The following is a 23,374-nucleotide window of genomic DNA, read 5'->3' as shown; positions in this document are numbered from 1 at the left end:
AGTAAAACTCTTCCCTTAAAAAAAATCAGTTTTGCTGATTCCATAATTTAACTCTATTAAAGATATTTTAGACAATTGGCTGAAAAGAATTCGAAAGAAATTATTTAAATAAAGAAAAGAAAAAAAATTTTTTAATATAATTTAAATATATATAAAATTTTTTAAAAATAAAAATAGAATCGCAGAAGTTTCATTGAATCCGAATAAGATAAGTGTGTGATACGAAGAAAAATATTAAAAATTAATTATTAGTTTTTAAGTGATTGTGGCGTTTTGTATATTATTAACAGCATTATTTTATGCTCAATTTATTTGTGATTCAGGATAATTTCATTATATGTATAAGATTTTGCGTGTATTGAGAAAGACTGTGTACAGTTGAACCGTTTACATTTTATAATCATTTATTAATTTTTGATCGTATCAAATAAAATTATTTTAACATCCAAAAAACATTTTTGCTCTTTTAGTTAGCCTTTTCTTAATTACTTATAGTCATCTTTTCTATTAATTAAAAATCAAGTCATTTTGCCAAACATTGCTCCATTATCAAATGCCAAACTTCAGTGATTCTTATTTTATTAAGCGGGGAGCACACACTCTTGCATAAGCGCATAAGCATATGCATAAAAAATTCGATTGGTTGAATTTCTTATGCATACGTTCATAGACCAATCAAGATTCTTATACTTACGCTTATGCGTCTATGCAAACGTGTGTGCTTCCCGTTTTACACGACATAGACTTCCTAAAACAAAATGACAATCTTAATGTATTTTTTGAAATTCATCTACATTATTTATAAAATAACAAAATTAATAAATCGACTTTTTGCAGAAGATATTAATAACATTTACATTCGCGTACCTAATTTGTTTTCATCATTTACATATGTCACATATGAGCACAGCATATAACGCTAAATTATAAAAAAATAAAGACAATATACAGGGTGTCCCAGAACTGGAGAAAAAGTTTTTAATGGCAGATATTCCTGGTATCATTCGAAGACGATTTTTCCTTAGTGAAAATGTTGAGGAAAGCGATCATTTTTAGCATGTTCTCAATTTTTGTTATTATGTATCTTTATAATTAAGCCTTATATTAAAATAAGCAAACTCTACCTAAAATTAACTAAAGAATGTATATATATAGTTCTGTTAATATTTTATTTCTACAAGAGTTTAGTTTCCAAAAAACCTTTATTTTCAACTGCTTATAATTCCAAAATTATTGGTGTCTCGACATTTTCGCTGAGAAAAAATTGTTTCCGACGATTTATACCAGGAATCTGCCATTAAAAACTTTTCCGCCAGTTCTGGAACACCCTGTATATGTATATTGAACTTATATAAATAACAAAAATCTCGTATAAGACTTAACAGTGCGATTCCATTTTATTCCGCACAATTTGCTTCTTTTTCTCCTTATTATTTTCTACAAGAAAGTTAAAATCGTGCAAATTTTTGTTTCACTGCATCCTTACACAAAATGTTCATCATGAAATATATCGAAGGGTATTACATATACAGTGTGTTCAACATGTAAAGAGATCAAATTATAACTATATTATTTATATAATATAGAAACTATTTTAATATTAAAGAAATTGCGAGATTTTTTTGCGCGTAAAAAGAACTATATATATATATATATATATATATATATATATATATATATATATATAGTTATATATAGTTATATATATACAGGGTGGGCCATTTTAAAAAATACGATCAATTTTGGATCGTGTCCGGATCTTGTCTTGACTAGCTGGATCATGCTTGGACTTTGCCCTGATCGATCGGAGCATGTAAAATAAGACTATCGGAAAGTGAATATTTTAAGAAATATTTTGTATTTTTATCAAAATGTAGTAACTTTCGAGCTTTATAACTCCAAAAGTACGCAATGGAAAAACATTTGACTATAGTGTTTTGGAAAGCTCTCGATGTCAGCTACAAGAATATGTAAGAAAAAATAGGAGGTGCCATTTAAAAAAATTGAGGTGACCTTCGCGTGATCTTCAAATGAATATCCAAAGTCAAACCAATGGCACCATCTTATAGCCCCTTCGAAACCATACAATACATGTCTGAACCATTTTTCTATATTTCGCTTAGTTTACAAGAATATTGATCGTATTTTTTAAAATAGCCCACCCTGTATATATATATGTGTGTATATGCTTAATGTCAGCGGGACTCTTCCGTGTGACTCTCTTGGAAATTCAGCCAAGATTGTTCAACTACGGTGGCCACTCTTTTCTCATATTCCCGTTTGTTTTCTTGATACAATTGCGCCGCTAAAGAATTGGCCGGTGAATTAGGATTCGGTTCGTCCAAAAGCGACTGTAACATAAATAATCAACATTTTACCTCAAATATATCTTTTGACAAATTTAAAAATATACAAGGTGTACGAAAAGTCCCCTTAATTATTTTCAACAATACGCATTTCTGGTAATTATGACCTTGAATAGCGTTGTCAACGTCATGTGAAGGTCACCTTCAATTTTTTAAATGTAAACCCCTATTTCTCAATACATGTTCCTGCAGCTTATCTCAAGAACTTTTCAAAATACTATAATAAATAAATAGCGTTGTCAAAGTCACGTGAAGGTCTTTTTCAATTTCTTAAATGTAAACCCCTATTTTTCAATACATGTTCCCAGATAGCCACAGTAATTATTATGACATCAAAATGTATCATTTTGATGGCAAATGATGCATTTTGACATCAAAATGATGTCATAATAATTACTGTGGCTATCTGGGCTTTTATCTTAAGAGCTTTTCAAAACGCTATAATAAAGTATATTTTCATTAAGTACTTTTTGAGTTATGTTTGAAGTTTATAGTATCTTGATACAAAATATCTTGTGAAACAGTTTTATATATCAAAATACTTTACTAAACTTCAAGCATTATAATTACTTTATATACTTTAATTAATAGTGTTTTGCAAAACACGCAGTAAACTACACGAATATGTAATAAAAATGGGGATTTCCATTTAAAAAATTAAAGGTGATCTTTACGTGACCTTGATAATGCTATACAAGGTCATAATAATATTGTTATATGTAATGCACCACTTAAAACACAAGTTTCGTATGATACACTTTTTTCAGAAATGCATATTGTTCAAAATAATTATGGAGTCTAGGGTATTTCATACATCCTGCACATTAGTGTACATAAAACACAAAAGCAAGATATAGATATAGGTTGTGAAGAGAATAACGAATACCATAGGCTACAATTACTAGATTATAAAGAGAAATTATGCATTTATTACTTCATTAAATATATATATATATATATATATATATATATATATATATATATATATACATATATATAAATAAATTTGTGTACATATATCAAAGTACATACACTAAATTCAATAAAAGTATAATTCTGCGCCGCCAAAAAAAGAAAAATTAAATAAAAAATAAAAAGAAGAAATAAAAAATGTGGACGAGAAAAGAAAAAGCCAAATTTGTTTTTTTTCATATTCTAGATTTTAATGTATAACTAATTTTTTTTCGTGTTATATCACTAGATGTTCGAAATAAATAAATAGACAATTTTATAATAGTTTATTATTCAACATTGTAAAAATTCGGTCTAACGTTGCACATTATCGTGGTAGTTCAATAAAGCTGTCAGGAAGAAACATGCCAGATCTGTGTATTTATTTTTTTGTTGTTTTTTAAGCGTTAGTTCCTCCTCACGCAGTATAAAGCTACATGTTCTTCTCCCTTGTGTGAATCTGATGGTTGTTGTCGACGGCTGACACTGATGCCGTGTTTTACAGCAGCATTACGTTAATGTCCATAACTAATCCACAAAACTCTGTTCCACGCAAGCCTTCACTCGCTTCTCGTACTCGCGTCGATTCTCTTTGTACAGTTGCGCTGCCATTGAGTTGGCAGGTGAATTCGGGTTCGGGTCACTTAACAGCGACTGCAATCACATAAGTCGTACCTTGTTACATTTCGTAGCATAGTTTTAGTTTTAGTTATTGTTATTTTGATAAAGTGCGTTGACATAAGGCCCCCTGGATCCTCGCCATGTAAGTTTGTAACGTCAGAAGCGAGAAAGCACACGCTGGAAATTCTTGGATGTCATTTTTAAATGAAAAAATACTTCAGATGGTTTCAGCACACTTTTAAAATACTTTGAAAACTATATTTCCTTTAACAGACAATCAAAAAACCGTAAAATGATCGTGATATCAAACTTTATTATATATTACAGTCATTTTACAGCTTGATTAATGTAAAAGGGAAAAGGATCATTTTTAAAATATTTTACGAGTGTGCTAAAGTTATCTGAAGTGTTTCATTGAAATATTTTTTATTTCGAAATGGCATCTAAGAATTTTTAGCGTATGTTTTCTCACCTCTGACGTCACAATTTCAACATGGTAAGCGAGAAGCCAGGAGCCATAAATATAAATTTAACATGATAATTTTTGCTCTTTCTTCTCGCTCTTCTTCTTCTTCTTCTTCTTCTTGTTCCCGTCAATTGATACGGAAAAATAAAAAAAATATATTAAAAAATGTACAGGGTGTCTCATAGGAAATTGCTGAAATTAATCAGCTGACATTTTTTAATGCATAATTATTGAGAAAACAAAAATTATGTTGGAAAGAGGAAAGTTTGTAGTTTTTAATGGATATAAATAAAATGTTTACACACTAGTTTATTTTATTGACAAAAAGTAATGAAAAAAGTACTAATTATCACATAAAATCGCATAAACTAATGATAAATATTTTAAACAGATTTAATAGCAGCTCTATTAAAAGGATCGTCAATAACATTAAAAATGATGTTAGAAAAAGTTTTTACAAGTTTTCGTAAAAAAACAGCTTTTTGTATAAATTCAAATGGTGCGCACTTTTTCAAAAATACTTATCATTAGTTTACATATGTGATTATTAGCACTTTTTTCATTACTTTTTTTCAATCAAATAAACTGGTAAACATTTTATTTATTGTATATCCATTAAAAACCACTTTCCTCTTTCCGACACAATTTTTGTTTTCTCAATAACTGCATGCATTAAAAAATGACAGCTGATTAGTTTCAGCAATTTCTTATGGGACATCCTGTATATTGACGGGAGATTAAAAACACAAGTTAATCATGCCAGATAGCGCAAATGCACCTCATTTGATGCACTTCAAATGATGTACGCTTGCTTATACCTGGGATATGTACATGTAGAATTTTATGCAAGTGTTATATAATATGCAAATAATTTTTCGTGAACTGAAATCATGTGATTAGACTTTGCTGAATTGCAACCGCTGTTAAGATAAAACGAATGAGCCCTTCATAGATATTTTTATCGTGTGTAATTAAGAAAAGAAAGTTTCATAAAGTTTTTTTTTCAATAAATATGAATAAAATATGAATTAAGTCTTTGAAAGAAAATAAGATTATATCTCTAATATAAATATAAGAAAAAAGAATAGCATAAATTTTAAAATATAAATACAAAAACATATTTAATGTGAGATTCAAAAGATAAAATTATGTTTTTTTATTTTGCTATGTATATTTAATTAAAGCCATGCAAAGTACGTTTGTGGCTAATAATATCGAGTTTTAATTATATATGTCTCTTATAACATACTTAATATTAAACAGCACAATCAAAAACATTAATTATGTCTAGTACATTTAGTATGTTTACATTTAATAGTAAAACTCTCTGTAACTAAGAAGAGAAACATATCTTTTTGTTTATAAAGATCAACATAGTATACATCGCATAACAATCAATATTAATGTAAAGTAGCTTAAATCAATTAGGGTATTTTGCATTAAAAAAAAAAATTAAAAAAGTAAAATCATAAAATCTCTTTATAAATGCGCGAAACAGCATTAATGCTTTTGATTGCATACTTTAATGTTTCTGTAATTTTAATATAATATAATTTTGATATACAAAATATCCCCACTTGTTATAGTGAAATAATAAAAGATTTATATGGAAAAAAGAAAAACCATTACTTTATATAGAAAAATATTAAAAAACATTATCATTTCTAAGTGCAAAATAAATTTACAATTAAAAAGGAGATTGCTCTTGCAAAAATAAATCAAAAGTAAAGTAAAATTTTTTTACATGAGAAAATTGACTAAACTTAAAATTTAAAAATTTTTGAAAAATTTATAACATATTTACTTATTTAAGCTTGAGTAATATCTAATCTTGTGTAAATATAAAGGTACATTTATTATATAAATATAAACAATTTTCTTTAGTAAAATAAAAATAATAGTTATATATACTAAGTTACTAAAAAAGTACTTGTCAAGATAAAACTAATTTAGATTCGTTTTTGCACAATCACATTCTTTTTTATTGTATTACGTTTTTTAGTTATATCTTGTATGTTATTCATAAAATATAAATATAAATTTATTAAATACTACTGGACTTGTAAAGTTAAAGTTTTTTTTATTCTAATGACTTAAAAAATGATATAAAAAAATAAGAATATTAAAACGTCTTATAGTGAAAAAAGAAAAATGACATACCTGTATAGATGTCAAGATGGCTGAGACATCATAAGTAGGGCTCCAACGATTTTGAAGTATATCGAGACAAATTCCACCATCCGCATATACATTAGGATGAAACATCTTACTAACAAATCTTACTGTAGGTGGTTTGTTTGGATATTCTTCTGTAAATTCTATTGTAAGTTTAAATGTACCATCTTCAAACGGAGTGTCATGTGGTCTTGAAACAGAAATATAAATAAAATGTTAAATCTTACTTGAAACTTAAATCAAATCTTATATCTCTAATTGATACATATTTTATAAAATAAAAATAAAAATATAATTAAAAATAAAAAATGTTTTCCTTTCTTAGATATATTTCTTGCTTAAGATATTTTTTCTGACTTGTAAAAAAAAAAAACATAATATAAATTCTATAAACAACAAATTGCATTGTATCTCACCCAAATATAACTGCATTCCATATCATAATATTATTGTCTGTTGGAGCACCTGATACTCCGGTTGGAGGATCTTCCTGTAATCTTTAAAATATAATTTTTTTTTAATTTTTGGCAACACACTCTAATATGTATAACATTTATATAATATTAATTTTTAATTATTTTTTATCATAATTTATTTTTTTGTCTTTTTATTATAAAATTTGATCAAATTTTTCAATTGTGTAATATATATCTATAAAAATAGAAAAAAATTTTGACTACTTGCGTAATTTGTTCTTATCAAATTTGATGAAAAAAAATTTAAATATTTATAAGTCTAAGTATTATATGCTGAAACTTGTTACAATCTAAAATGTCTAATATTATAAGAGCAAATAAACATAAGAATCATTATTTAAATTTAAACAAATAACACCGTAGGAAGCATTCAACAATAAGAAAGGTTTGTTTATCGAAGATAATGAAAAAAGTTGTCAGTTTTCTAATAAATATAAATAGCAACTGATGATGCTGAAGAACTTGTAACACTGTTGCACTTAATGCAATAACTTCATCCTAGAACAAGATTACACAATAACAATTAATAACAATTTGCAAAATTCAAGTACCTCTTGAAATCCCTCATTAATCTCCTCCTCGCGGGGGTGGACATCCCTTACAAACCGGCTCCCCGGTTAACTTTGCACCTGGACAATGACAATGATGGATGATAATCACACAAAAGAGGTTCTTTCCTTACTCCTTTGACGATGATGATATATCAATGTTGGTGACGTTAATGATAACCTGCTGATGACGACAAAGACAGTCTTCCTCTATATCCAGTGCAGGTCGTCTATCATCAAGATAGACTTCCTGTAATCTTTAAGGTACAATTTTTTTTAATTTTTGGCGACACATTCTCATATATATATATATATATATATATATATATATATATATATATATATATATATATATATGATTTCTTAATGATTTATTATCATAATTTATCGTTATTTTATTATCGCTTTATTATAAAATTTGATAAAATTTTTCAATTATTTAATATATATCTATCCTAATACCACAACATATCCAAGATATTCAGAGGATATCCAGAAGGCATTCGAATATCCTAAGGATGTTCTCCGAACGTCTTCGAGATGTGTGCTGTTAGGGTATAAAAATAGAAAAAAATTCTTAGTACTTTTATAATTTGCGCTCATCAAATTTAGAAGAAACAGAAGAGATGTAACGTTGCACTTTCTCTCTCGACGAGGGTTATCTTCTTCTTCTTTGCCAAAAATCCGGATCCGCGTCAATCACGTCAAGAACGAAGAAGACGGTGACAAACACACGCACGTGCACAAGGGCGGAAGCGGAGAGAAAAAAGGGGAAGAGAGAGAGATAGATAGATAGAAAGAGAGGTCCCCTCGAGTTGTTTGTTTCGTCCTTCGCCTTTTGTCGCGTCCGTGAAGGTCGCCTTGCTTCTATTGGGAAAACGAATGCGATCCCATCCCCCCCGACTAGCAGAATGGCAACGATGACGATGAGGCTCCTGCGATTTCCGAATTAGTTTCGATATTGGAGAGCAGAGCGATGATGGTGGTGGTGATGGTGATGGTGATGGTGATGGTGATGGTGATGGTGGTGGTAGTAGTGGTAGTAATAGTAGTAATAGTAGTAGTAGTAGTAGTAGTTAGTAGTACTTGTCGACTGATTTTTTCTTCCTTTTTTTTTAAATTTTTTTCCCCCTTTATTTACGACAAAGAGTTTCTCTGTGTCTTTATTTATTCTAACAGCGAGACCTTCACGAGATGCGATTCAGCCTTTGGAGGAAATTTTCGCTGACTGCTGCCAAACAGTCACGACAGCTGGGCAGCAGGGACAGAAGTGAAGCGGTGGGGGATACAAGAAATAAGCTGTCTCTCAGCGCATGACGTCACCGCCGGGATACCCGCACGAGTGACGCGGAGTGGCCAATCAATCCTTCGCTTCCCCAGAAATAATAGATACATGTGGATGTTGCCAGGGAGGGGACAAAATCCGATAGCCCGCGTTTCTGATTGGCCGGTTAAATTACTAGGAACTCTCTGATTGGTCGGAGAATCGCTGGGGATCCTGAAAAATTTGGACGGGTTCACAATAGGTGATTTAAGCCTTAAGGTCTGTGTCCACGATACTAGGGTATCGATTCTGTAACTTTTCTAAAGTGAAAACGTGAAAAGCGAAAAATTTCCAATGCCAAATCGCGCATTGATTATAAAATGAAATTGATGTGCAATTGGCGGAAATTTTTCACTTTTTACGTTTTCACTTTAGAAAAAGTTACAGAATCGATACCTTGAACTGGGTATCTATTACGGTTATATGGGTGAGTTTGCTCACGAGATGAAAATCACAAAAGTGAGAGATTCACTAGATTTTGACCAATAGAAGCGTAGACAACCTAGTGAATCTCTCACTTTTGTGATTTTTACCTCGTGAGCAAACTCACTCAAAGAACCGTAATAAGTACCCTGGAACCGATTTCTAGCATCGTGGACACAAGGCTTAAGCGGAGAGCACACACGTTTGCATAGACGCATAAGCGTAAGCATAAAAATCTTGATTGGTCTATGAACGTATGCATAAGAAATTCAACCAATCGAATTTCTTATGCATATGCTTATGCGCTTATGCAAGAGTGTGTGCTCCCCGCTTTAAAGCTTACTACACCTAGGGTGCATTCGTTTATGCAAAGACTGCCGCAGAATGCCGCAGATGTCGTTCGTTTACTCCACCTGCGCAACCGACTGCAGCGCAGTTTGTTGTTCGTTTAAGCAGAGCTGCTGCCCATCTGCGCAGCCATCTCGGAGGTCCTGCTCAGGATGCTCTGCTCGCAATACTGCGGACTACTGCGTAAACGAATGTAGTCTTCTCCATTGTTAAGCCAATTGAACTTGGAAACGTTGTCTGAAAATTATTTCAATTATAAGTTATGTTATAAAAGTTCAGAACAAAGAAGGTGGAGAACAACTCCTCCAAATAGATCCTACAAAACTAAAAGTAATGCAAGGTAAGTAATACAATAAAATTATGAAATCTGTTAATTTATATTTACGATCCAATTAACTTAAAAATGCATTTTTATCAAGAATATAAATTTAAAGTAATCTGTTTCAAAAAAATGTGCTTTTGTATAAAGATGCAATTCTGTTACAGTCATTCCTAGCTATCAAGCTACTTCGTCCCCAGTTATTTTGGAAAAATCTGAGAAGTCTACATTCAGCAACATTTCAATCCTACTGTCATCACTGTCTGAAAATGTTATGTGCACACGTCATATGTCAGAACCTTCAATCTATTTAAAAATTTTATTATATTTATTCAAATAATAATTCATATTTAATATAAATATGATGGTTTCTAAATCGGCCTAAGAGCCATAGCACGAAAAATTACGAAAATTAATTATTCGGAACTGTATCTCTTTGGTACGAGATTACTAAAGTTCCATATATTAATTAACCTCGAACTTACATATGGAGAAATAGGCACGAAAAATATAGATCCGAAAAGTCTGAATAGCTTAGTGGTAAGAGCAGTCGCCCGGAAAGTGAAAGACGCGGGTTTGATTCCCGCTTCAGCGACTTTTCGGACCTATATTTTTCGCGCCTATTTCTCCATATGTAAATTCGAGGTTAATTAATATATGGAACTTTAGTAATCTCGTACCAAGAAATACAGTTCCGAATAATTAATTTTCGTAATTTTTCGTGCTATGGCTCTTAGGCCAATTTAGAAACCATCATATTTATATTGTTTATATTGAGAGCCAATAAAAAATATTTATTTCTGAGTTAATTCATATTTATTTAAAATTTCTTTACTTACGCACTCCAATTACAATCTGAGCAGTCAATTCACGCAGGTGATCGTTCGGTAAATGATGTCACGTGACTCGCAGATAATAGACGCAGTAGATGCGCAGTGGATGCGCTAATCGCTGCATAAACGAATGCACCCCGAGAGTAAGCAGTAAGCAGTACGAAATGGGATTGGCTCATTCCGTTACTCCCGACGAAATGAGCAAATCCCATTTCGTACTGCTTACTGCTTACTTTTGTACTCTGTAGGGTGCATTCGTTTATGCAGTGACTGCCGCAGAATGCCGCAGATGTCGTTCGTTTACTCCACCTGCGCAACCGACTGCAGCGCAGTTTGTTGTTCGTTTAAGCAGAGCTGCTGCCTATCTGCGCAGCCATCTCGGAGGTCCTGCTCAGGATGCTTTGCTCGCAGTACTGCGGACTACTGCGTAAACGAATGTAGTCTTCTCCATTGTTAAGCCAATTGAACTTGGAAACGTTGCCTGAAAATTATTTCAATTATGAGTTATGTTATGAAAGTTCAGAACAAAGAAGGTGGAGAATAACTCCTCCAAATAGATCCTACAAAACTAAAAGTAATGCAAGGTAAGTAATACAATAAAATTATGAAGTCTGTTAATTTATATTTACGATCCAATTAACTTAAAAATGCACTTTTATCAAGAATATAAATTTAAAGTAATCTGTTTAAAAAAAATGTGCTTTGTATAAAGATGCAATTCTGTTACAGTCATTCCTAGCTATCAAGCTACTTCGTCCCCAGTTAGTTTGGAAAAATCTGAGAAGTCTACATTCAGCAACATTTCAATCCTACCGTCATCACTGTCTGAAAATGTTATGTGCACACGTCATATGTCAGAACCTTCAACCTATTTAAAAATTTTATTATATTTATTCAAATAATAATTCATATTTATTTAAAATTTCTTTACTTACGCACTCCAATTACAATCTGAGCAGTCAATTCACGCAGGTGATCGTTCGATAAATGATGTCACGTGACTCGCAGATAATAGACGCAGTGGATGCGCTAATCGCTGCATAAACGAATGCACCCTGTATTCTTGCTGCCATTGTAGACCCCGCTTATTGTAGATGCGGCTCAATACCAGGCAACAAGCAATAGGAATAAGAAATAGAAAATATCAACCAATCAGAAATGGAGATATATATGTATATTATTCTCTGCTCCTATTGGTGGATATTTTCTATTTCTTATTCCTATTGCCTGTTGCTTAATTTTGTGCAAGCGGCTAAGAAATTGATCAATCACAGTCGATTATTCCCCTTATTCTAGACTGTGATTGGTGAATTTCTTAAGATTTAGAGCTTACTGCAGCTATTAGATTCGGCTTCACAATCAAGAATTTAAGATTTAGGGCTTAAATCACTTATTATGGACTCGGCCTTACATGAAAATTGAACCAAATAATTTAATAATTTTATAAATTTATTAAATTAATTTAATAATTTAATATCCAATTAAATAAATTAAATTGAATAGTCAATTAAATAAATTTAATAATTAATAAACAGTCAATTACATTAATTTAAGGCCAGATCTACAACAGAAGGTCGATTGTGTAATTTTTTCTAAAGTGAAAATGTGAAAAGTGAAAAATTTCTTCCAATCACACATCGATTTCATTTTAAAATCAATGCGTGATTGGTGGAAATTTTTCACTTTTTACGTTTTCACTTTAGAAAAAGTTACACAATCGACCCCCTGGTGTAGTAAGCTCTAAGCTTTAAAAAATTCACCAATCACAGTCAAGAATGAGGAAAATAATTGACTGTGATTGATCAATTTTTTAAGGCTTAGAGCTTACTACATCTATTGTAGACCCGGCCTAATTATTTAATGAACAGTCAATTAAGGGTCGACAGGTCGGCCGGCCAAACTCCGAATTGATGTTGGAGACCTCGCGCGGTGACAACGCGAAACTCCGATTTCAGTGTTGCCAACGCCGAGAAACCAATTCTCGGGTTTTATGTAGTGGTGCATGTCTGTACACGTACATACACTATTGCATTGCTCACGCGGACGCACCGTAGAGAGACAAGGACCGATAATTACGTGTTCTCCTTGTTCCTCTATCGTGCCGGTATTCGCGAGATACGGCCTGAAAATGCTTTCTGGCCTTCCGTAGCAGAAGGCAGTAGCGTAATAAGGCTAATAAGTACCTACTTTTTGTAAATTTTATATATGCTTATGCACATATGTGCGTATATATATATATATATATATATATATATATATATGTATATATATATATATAAATTAATTTAAGGGTCGACAGGCGACATGGTGGAGACGCCTATCGGCCGGCCGGGACTTACGGATTCGTTCATCCCATATATTAGCCAAAATACTTAATGAATCTTATTAAATTTACGATATTCTTAATCAGTAGGATTGTCCGCAGGGAGACAAAGATCGATTTTTTGGAAAAAAGATAAATATAAAATTCATAATATAACTTGGGAAGATGCGCAGCTAGCAGCGGGTAAGGTTGGGTTAGCCACGAGATCGTATTTAATTTATTATAAATTTTTAAGAGCAATAATGCAAAATTTGACTCTTTGTTTCCCTGCTTTATTATATAAAGAATATATTAAAAAATATTTCACGAAGCTACGTAACTTCTTTTTATGTAATATTTGGGATGAACAAATCTCACTAGATCTATACTCATGGGGAAATTTTCGTGGTAACATACTGACAGCTTGACAAGGAGAGAGTATCATTCTATCTTTGTCTCTCTTGCATTTGATATGTGTAAAATCAGTATAAATACAAAAACCAATATATTACGCACACGAATGAGAAATATTTTACATCTGCTCATTATATATAAAAATATAAAAGTAATGCAAATTAAATTTCACATTTATTTATAATAGTATTGTGAGGTAGTAACACATATGGAAATCTTATAAGATAAATGCTGTACATCGATTAGCGTAATATTATGATTACAAGTCGCAATAAATGATTTTGCTAATATATTATTTTGAATAAAAATTTTATAAAAACAAATAAAAATAAAATGAATAAATTTTATTCATTCTTTGTTTTTTTCTATTATTTTTTCTATTATTTTTTCTATTATTTGAATAAAAGGCGTATCGTATGTAATAGATAAATAATAATTTATATATATGTATATATTGAAATTAATATATATATATATATATATATATATATATATATATATAAATTTCAAAACGTATAATTATATATTTATATAAATTATCTATCTATTTAATCTATTACACACGATACATCTTTTATTCAAATAATAGAAAAAATAATTAATAGAAGAAGAAAACAAAGAATGAAGAAAATTTATTAATTTCATTCTTTTTGTTTTTATATTTTTTTAATTTTTATTCAAAATAATATATTAGCAAAATCATTTATTGACTTGTAATCATATTATGCTAATCGATGTACAGAATTCATCTTATATGATTTTCATGTATTAACTACCTCATAATACTAGTATAAATTATTGTAAAATTTAATTTCCATTATTTTTATATTTTTATATGGGATGAGCAAATGTAAAATATTTCTTATCCGTGTGCGTAATTTATATTAAAATATAATTATTATATAAATAATTAAATAAAAATATATATAATAAATAATTTATTATATTTATAAAAAAATTGATGTAATAAATTGTCTGTATAATATTTCACTTATTTATAAAATGTATTTTATAAATAAATAAAAAAATAAATGAATTAGATAAATATGATAAATTAGTGAATGTGGTAGGAAATGTCATAATTATTTTTTAGTCAATATATAAATTAAATGTTTATTAAATTTAATATTAATTTAAATTATATATTGATTAAAAAATAAATGAATTAGATAAATATGATAAATTAGTGAATAAGGTAGGGAAATAATTTTTTTTCTATAAATTAATTATAAAATTTGAATATAAATAAATTTTTATAAAAAAATTTTTAAAAATTTAAATAATTTTTAATGATTAATTAATATTTAAAATAATTATTTTAATAAAAATTATAATAGATAATTTTATTTATATTATTAATAAATTTAGGTGCCAGCAATTGCGGTTAAACTGATGATAAGAATAAATAATTTTAATAATTTAAAGAATATAAAAAGGAGATTTAAATATTTTTTTTTTAATTTTATTTATAGTGAAATGTAATAATTTTAGTTAATAAAAAAAATTTATTTTGGAAAATTTATTTCTAATTAAGTTTAAAAAGAAATTAGGATTAGATACCCTATTATTTAAATAAAAATAAAATTAATTAAATATTAAATGTAAAGCATTAAAAATAAAAAATTTGGCGGTAATTTATTATATTAGAAAAACTTGTTGATTAATTTGATAATCCACAAATGGATTAACTTAATATAAATATTTTATATATTGTTGAAAATTAAATTAAGAGATTTTAATTATAAATTTATATTATAAATTAAATTCAAATCAAAATGTAGAATTATTAAGATTTAAATGAGTTATATTGAAAAATATTTTTTTTGTAAATTATATTTAAATTTATTATTTAAAAAGGATTTAAATGTAAATTTATAAAAATTTATAAGTTGAATTATATTTAAATTATGTACAAATTGCCCGCCGTTCTTATTAATTATGATTTGTAAGAAAAGTCGTAACAAAGTAAATATATTGGAAAATGTATTTAAAATAAAAAAAAATTTTAGTTTATTTAAAAATATTTTATTTACATTGAAAAGATTAATGATTTAATATGATTTATTAAAATTAAAAAAAAATTAAATTTAAATATTTATGAAAAATTTAATATGATTTGTGTGTGTGATTATTTTAATTAAATAAAATTATAATAAAAAATTAAATAGAGTTAGTTTTTGAATTGTTGAAGTATTAAAAAAAATTAAATAAATATTATAGATATAAGTAATGTAAATGAAAATTTAAAATAAATTAATTAATTAAATAAAAGTAAATTTTATTAATTGTACCTTTTGTATCAGGGATTATTAAATTTTGTTGTTTATTGGAATAATTTAAATTTCTCGGAATAAAATGAGTTAAATAAAATATTAAAGTTAATGTATAAAAATTATTTTAAATATTTATTTGAAAAAGATATTTTAATCCACTTTTATGATATCTAGTTTTTTTTATATAAATTTAATTTATATATAAATCATTTACAATTAATTAAATTAATAATAAAATTTAATTAGTAAATTTATGTAAAAAATTTATGGGATTAACTATAAATTATAATTAAAATATTTTATGAATATAAATGATTTAAATAGAAAAATATTTTTTATTTTAAAAAATTTTTTATAAAAATTTAATAATTTATTATGGAATGGATTATTCTAATTTAAATATAATAATAATTTGAAAATTTGATTTAATTAAATAAAAAAATATTTTAAATAAATTAAGTATTTTAATAAATAATGATAGTATAAGTATATTTATATTAATTATATAGAAATTTTTAAATTTAAAATATATATGTATATATAATTAAAGAATTAGGCAAATTTATTTTATTAAATTAAAATTTTAATTTACTTGTTTAACACAAACATGGTTTTTTGATAATAATTTAAAATTATTTCTGCTCAGTGATTTTTAAATAGCCGCAGTATATTGACTGTGCAAAGGTAGCATAATCAATTGTTTTTTAAATAAAAACTGAAATGAAGGAATTGATGAAATTAAAGCTGTTTCAATTTGTAGATTTAAAATTTAAATTTTAAGTTAAAATTCTTAAAAGAAATTATGGAACGAAAAGACCCTATTGAATTTAATATAATTTTTAAATTCATTTAAGGAAATAAATTTTATTTTAATGATTATATTTTATTGGGAGGATAATTAAATAAAATAAACTTTAATTTAAAGATAATTTTAACATTAATTAATGAAATTTTTATAAAGGATTGATTATTAAATTAAGAAAATTTTTTTTTTATAATAATTATTATAAAAATTAATTACCTTAGGGATAACAGCGTAATATTTTTAGAAAGATTATATTAATAAAAATGATTGCGACCTTGATGTTGAATTAAAATAAAAATTAAATGAAGAAGTTTAATATTTTAGTCTGTTCGACTAATAAAATTTTACATGATTTGAGTTCAGATCGGTGTAAGCCAGATCGGTTTCTATCTATAATAAAATTAAGAAAATTTTGTACGAAAGGACTTTTTTTCAAATTATATTTTTTTTAATGAATAAATTTAATTGATTAAATATATGTAAATAAATAAAATTACTTTGGCAGAATTTAAGTGTATTAAATTTAGAATTTAAATGATGTATAATAGAAAAAAATTATACAAGTAATAATTTGTCAAAATTTAAGATTATATTTTTGTAGTGCGTTAAATATATTAAGATTGTTAATTTTGTTATTAATTATATTAGTTGGGGTAGCTTTTTTAACTTTATTGGAACAAAAAATTTTAAGATATGTACAAATTCGTAAAGAACCTAATAAAGTGGGATTTATAAGATTATTTCAATCTTTTAGTAATGCTATTAAATTACTTAATAAAGAATTATTTTATGTATATAAATCTAATTATAATTTTTTTTATGTCCTATAATTAGATTTGTTTTAATAATAATATGATTAGTATTTCCTTACATTACTAATATTTATTTTTTAAATTATTCTATTTTATTAATAATTGTTTTATAACTATTAGAGGGTATGTTATAATTTTTATGGGATGATCAGCTAATTCGATTTATTCAAAAATAGGGGCAATACGATCAGTTTCACAAATATTATCATTTAAAGTAAGATTTATTTTAATTGTTTTAGTTATTATATTAATAAGAGAGAGATATTCTTTTTTTGATTTTATTAATTATCAATTTTATTTATGATATATAGTAGTTTTATATCCTTTGTTAATTATATTTTTTATTAGGATTTTAGCTGAATTAAATCGAAGTCCTATAGATTTTATCGAAGGTGAGTCAGAATTAGTTTCAGGGTTTAATATTGAATATTTTAGGGGTGGGTTTACATTAATTTTTTTATCTGAATATCGAATAATTATTTTTTTTAGATTAATTAGAATTTATATATTTAGAAATTTATTAAAATATTCAATAATTTTAACTTTTATTTTAATTAATATTTTATGTAGAATAGTAATTTTTATACATGGAATACTTCCTCGAATACGATATGATGAATTAATATATTTATGTTGGAAAATTATTTTACCAATAATTTTAGTTTATATTTTATTAATTTTTGAATTTAAATTTATATTATAAATAATAATTTAGTAAAAAAAATTAAATGTTTAAAAGTTAATAAAAAATTAAAATTTCTTTAATATGTTTTCAAAACATAAACTTAAATTCAAGATCATTACCTTAATTTAATAGTAATTTATAAAAAATTTAAGTATTAAATATAATTATTTTTAATATTTTATAAATTTATTTATAATGATAAATTTTTTAATATTTATTTAAAAATAATTAAATCTCAAATTTTTATTAGGAAAGGTAATAAGATAAAATAAAGAAAGTAACATAATGATAAAATTTGTCTAATAATGATAAAAGGTATTTCAATAGGTTGAGCTCCTGCTCATGTTAATAGAATAAAAATATTAATGAAAATTTAAAATAAATAATGATTTAAAAGAGAAAATGTGATAATGAATTAAATTTTATAGAAATTAGAGGTAAAAAATATAAGATAATAATTGATGATAAATATGCAATTACACTTCCTAATTTGTTAGGGATAGATCGGAGGATAGCATAAGCATATAGAAAATATCATTCAGGTTGAATATGAATTGAAAATGTATTTTATAAATAAATGAAATATTATATATATATAATATATAAGTTTATATATATATATATATATATATATATATATATATATATACACAGATATGACAACCGTTATCTTGATTTTTTCCGATTATTGATGTTACATTGTATAACTCTCATTTCTTTCTCTCTGCTACATAATAACTTATGACGTGAAAGAACTTACGAGTAACGTATGATGGCTCAATGCAAGAATATTTAATCACGTAAAAAACTTGAGTTCAAATATATCAATATCAATTTTTTTATAATATATTGGAATATGAAAAATCATAGAAATATATTTGTATATAGGCGATAAACTTAAAAATTTGATATTGAAAATATTTTAATCATATTTTACAACTACACACACTATAAATATATAAATGCAAAATAATTCCGTAAATAAATTTCAAGTAATAAATCAATTGCACACATGCACACAGCTGGTATGTAGATTTTTATTAAATTTATTTTTAAATTTATTTTCTGAATTATTTTACACTTATATATATAGTGTATGTAGTAAAAATATTTTCAATATATTAAAAAATTTTTAAATCGCCGAAATATATTTTTTTATCATTTTTCTATATTTTAATATATATATATATATATATATATATATATATATATATATATTATAAAAAAATTGATATTGAAATATTTGAACTCTAATTTACTGGATGATATACTGAACATCCTTGCATTGATTATACATTACTCAACGTTCTTTCACGTTATAAGTATTTGGAGCAAATGATACAATAGCATCAATAATCAAAAAGAAATCAAGAATAATCAACATATCCCTTATATAATATATATATATATATATATATATATACATATATATATATATATATATATATACATATATATATATATATATATATATATATATATATATATATATATACGCACATATGTGCATAAGCATATATAAAATTTACAAAAAGTAGGTACTTATTAGCCTTGCTACGCTACTGCCTTCTGCTACGGAAGGCCAGAAAGCATTTTCAGGCCGTATCTCGCGAATACCGGCACGATAGAGGAACAAGGAGAACACGTAATTATCGGTCCTTGTCTCTCTACGGTGCGTCCGCGTGAGCAATGCAATAGTGTATGTACGTGTACAGACATGCACCACTACATAAAACCCTAGAATTGGTTTCTCGGCGTTGGCAACACTGAAATCGGAGTTTCGCGTTGTCACCGCGCGAGGTCTCCAACATCAATTCGGAGTTTGGCCGGCCGACCTGTCGACCCTTAATATTGTCTCATTTTTTAGTAGACAAAATTTTCGATTGGTGACCAGATAATACAAAAATACATCTGCTTTTTTTGATATCCGTCGCGAGAAAGAGAGAAAGAGAGAATAAAAAAAAATTTTACAATTCTTTCTTCAATGTCTTCAATGTTGTTAATTTAACCTAATGTCTATCTCCTACGTCATCTATCTCCAGCTAGTAATTTTTAGTAACCTACAGGGTCTATATATATATATATACATTTTTTATTTTATTAGCTGAAACACATAAGGTTTGTTCGCGTCGCATGCCCCAACTTGCTCCTTTTTACTTCAATGCGCTCGTATTTGTTCAATTCGAGGAGCGCACTAATCCTATGAAAAATGTTGTGTTTCTCGCTTTATGCTTAGGCTTATGCGCCTATGCAAAAGTGTGCGCTCTCCGCTTTACTAATCTTTGCTTTCACTATAAACAGAAGAAGAGATTATGGGTGCTTTCCAGCAATGACACAATACGACACAGTGTATCATTCTATCATTTACTGGTATTGAAAGAAGATAGAATGATACACTGTGTCGTATTGTGTCATTGCTGGAAAGCACCCATAATCTCTTCTTTTGTTTATAGTGAAAGCAAAGATTAATAAAGCGGAGAGCACACACTTTTGCATAGGCGCATAAAGCGAGGAACACAACATTTTTCATAAGCGTATTAGCGTAAACATAAAAATCTTGATTGATCTATGAACGTATGCATAAGAAATTCAACCAATCGAATTTCTTAGAGCCATTCTACAATAGGTTGCAAATATCCTCGTTGCTAGTTGATAGTTGTGGATTAACCAATCAACTGACAAGTTGCTTTACTTTCATTGGTCAAGCGGCAATTGTCAACTAGCAACGAGGATATTTGCAACCTATTATAGAATGGCTCTTATGCATATGCTTATGCGCTTATGCAAGAGTATGTGCTCCCCGCTTAAGAATCTTGATTGGTCTATAAACGTATGCATAAGAAATTCGATTGGTTGAATTTCTTATGCATATGCTTATGCGCTTATGCAAAAGTGTGCGCTAAAGCGGGGGGTGGGGGATCCGTAATTCCAGGCCGGCCGATAGGTGTCTCTACCAGGCCTCCTGCCGACCCTTAATGCATCAACAAAATATTACTTTAATAAAAGGATAGCATCAAACCGCAATGAATAATGATTTCCCGTTATTTGATTTAAGCGAGAATATAATTGTTCAATATATAAATATATATATATATATATATATATATATATATATATAATATAATATAAATATTTAAATATAAATATATAAATATTTACATAAATATATATATATATTTGTACACAAAATGCGTACAAATATACACATCCATTCGGAAACACTTTACACCCGAGAATACACTGTATCCTTTTCACTTCTCTATTGAAATCACGAAACCACACCGAGTGTGTATAGTTTCCGAACGCAGCCTATATATATATATATATATATATATGGATTAGATTTTACTATTGTCAACAGTCATACCCCGTTGAACACACCAGTTCTCGTCTGATCACTGAAGTTAAGCAACGTTGGGCATGGTTAGTACTTAGATGGGTGACCGCTTGGGAACACCATGTACCGTTGGCACCTTCTTTTTTCTTCTTTTTTTTGTTAATTCAAAATCTTAAAATAATAAAAATTTTTTCTAGAAGTAAGAGTCTGGGGAATGTTCTAATTTATAGTTCAAAAGAAAATAGCATCCAAAGTGAATTTAAAAAACAGTGAACAATAATGGAAATTGTCTTATCTTTTAGTAAACAAAAATTTTTATAATATATAAAATTGATTTATCACAAATAATATATAAAAAAATGTTTTATGTTTCTTTTAAGATTTTGAATAAGCAAAAAAAAGAAGAAAAAAGAAGGTGCCAACGGTACATGGTGTTCCCAAGCGGTCACCCATCTAAGTACTAACCATGCCCAACGTTGCTTAACTTCAGTGATCGGACGAGAACTGGTGTGTTCAACGGGGTATGACTGTTGACAATGGTAAAATCTTTAATTACTGAAGAAATAGTCACTTGAAAATTTTAAGAGTATTGTAAATAAAATAGTTTCTTTATTGTCATTATAATTTAAGTATACATACATTTGAAACAAAAAATAAATATTATTTTTGGTAATAAACAGATCCTAAAGCCGCCTGTTTTACCAATAAAACGCGAAATTAAGAATTTGACTATATATTAATCATTTTACTAACTATACATACCCCAGACAGCACAAAATTTTATGATAAAGATTCATAAATATTTATAAATATATATATATTTTTTAAATATTATATAAATATTTTGAAAATGTTTTATAAAAACCTTTTATTTAACATATTATTAAAATAGATTAAAATATTTAATATAATATATTTATGGTATAAATAAAGATAAATATTTATATAAATATATTATTTTTTAAATATTTTTTAACTAATTTGTTAGTTTTTTCATTTATCGCTATGTGATGTATATCTTTCTCATATTTGATTTTCATTGTAAGAATTATATAAGACTGACAAAAACGGAAATTAATAAAATTAAAAGTCATAAAATTATTTATTCTATTTTTAAATTACCTTCTATAATAGGGGTTGTATAGATTTACATAAGCCGTCTATTTTATTAAATTTAATTAATATTGAATATTAAGAATTAAATATTAAATATTAATATTTAAATTAAAATATTAAAAATAGTAATATTAATATTGAGAGAATATTAAGAATAAATATTAAATATTAATATTAAAAATATTAAATATAAATATTATTAATATTAAATATTAAGAATAAATAGTAATTAATCCTATAAAAATAAGTATATTATATTTAAGTTAGTTTTAGTAAGTAATATTTTTTTAATATTAAGAATAAATATTGAGAATAAATATATATGCACTAATATTTTAAAAATTTTAATATTATAAATAATATTAATACTAAATATATTAAAAATTATAATATCAAATATTATTAATATTGAATATTAAGAATAAATATTCAGTATTAATATTGAATTCTAATATTTGATATTTATATATATTTATTTTTAATATTCAATATATTAATATTAATATATTAATATTTTAATATAATTCTTAATATTTATATATTCTTTTAACTTTTAACTTTCGATTTTAAATAACACCAGTGTGATGTTACGTTAACCTCGGTTTAATTGATGGAAATTTCACTTGAAAAGGACCACAACCAAATGGTCGAAACGTCATGAAATAATCAAATAAAATTTGCTAGTTACGTCGAAGTCAAGTTTTTTAAGCTTATTTTCACCACTAGCGACCAATATTAATTTTGATTAATATTAATTTTAATTGATCGTATTTATATATT

General features: G+C 26.8%; 1 protein-coding gene, 2 long non-coding RNA genes and 2 other non-coding genes across 6 annotated transcripts; 3 read left to right on the top strand and 2 right to left on the bottom strand.

Moving 5' to 3' along the window:
* Positions 1-378: 378 nt before the first annotated feature.
* Ubc6 (ubiquitin conjugating enzyme 6) lies at positions 379-8,927 on the bottom strand. Of its 2 annotated transcripts, none has more exons than XM_029309000.2 (5): positions 8,188-8,927; positions 7,607-7,860; positions 6,996-7,076; positions 6,565-6,769; positions 379-2,351 (listed from the first exon to the last, which is right to left on the bottom strand). In XM_029309000.2, exons 2-5 carry the CDS (start codon positions 7,648-7,650, stop codon positions 2,196-2,198), a joined length of 486 nt encoding a protein of 161 aa, XP_029164833.1. In that variant the 5' UTR covers positions 7,651-7,860; positions 8,188-8,927; the 3' UTR covers positions 379-2,195. The 2 variants fall into 2 exon arrangements, with proteins under 2 accessions (XP_029164833.1, XP_029164834.1); XM_029309001.2 differs by lacking the exon at positions 379-2,351 and adding an exon at positions 3,590-3,971 and having other exon boundaries at positions 8,188-8,894.
* Positions 8,928-9,405: 478 nt separating this feature from the next.
* Positions 9,406-10,826, top strand: LOC146720669 (uncharacterized). Its single transcript, XR_014925969.1, has 2 exons — positions 9,406-10,038; positions 10,185-10,826. It is a non-coding gene; the product is annotated as an uncharacterized LOC146720669 (long non-coding RNA).
* Positions 10,827-11,104: 278 nt separating this feature from the next.
* LOC146720668 (uncharacterized) lies at positions 11,105-11,772 on the top strand. Its single transcript, XR_014925970.1, has 2 exons — positions 11,105-11,434; positions 11,580-11,772. It is a non-coding gene; the product is annotated as an uncharacterized LOC146720668 (long non-coding RNA).
* Positions 11,773-21,494: 9,722 nt separating this feature from the next.
* Positions 21,495-21,613, top strand: LOC114937241 (5S ribosomal RNA). The gene has a single exon (XR_014925985.1). It is a non-coding gene; the product is annotated as a 5S ribosomal RNA (ribosomal RNA).
* Positions 21,614-21,894: 281 nt separating this feature from the next.
* LOC114937239 (5S ribosomal RNA) lies at positions 21,895-22,013 on the bottom strand. Its single transcript, XR_003820852.1, has one exon. It is a non-coding gene; the product is annotated as a 5S ribosomal RNA (ribosomal RNA).
* Positions 22,014-23,374: the final 1,361 nt, after the last annotated feature.

This window comes from Nylanderia fulva, unplaced genomic scaffold (genome assembly GCF_048542155.1).
Source record: "Nylanderia fulva isolate GAGA-0341 unplaced genomic scaffold, ASM4854215v1 Scaffold64, whole genome shotgun sequence".
Classification (NCBI taxonomy): Eukaryota; Metazoa; Arthropoda; class Insecta; order Hymenoptera; family Formicidae; genus Nylanderia; species Nylanderia fulva.
Note: the sequence above shows the minus strand (reverse complement) of the source record. Positions and strands in the feature narration are given on the sequence as shown.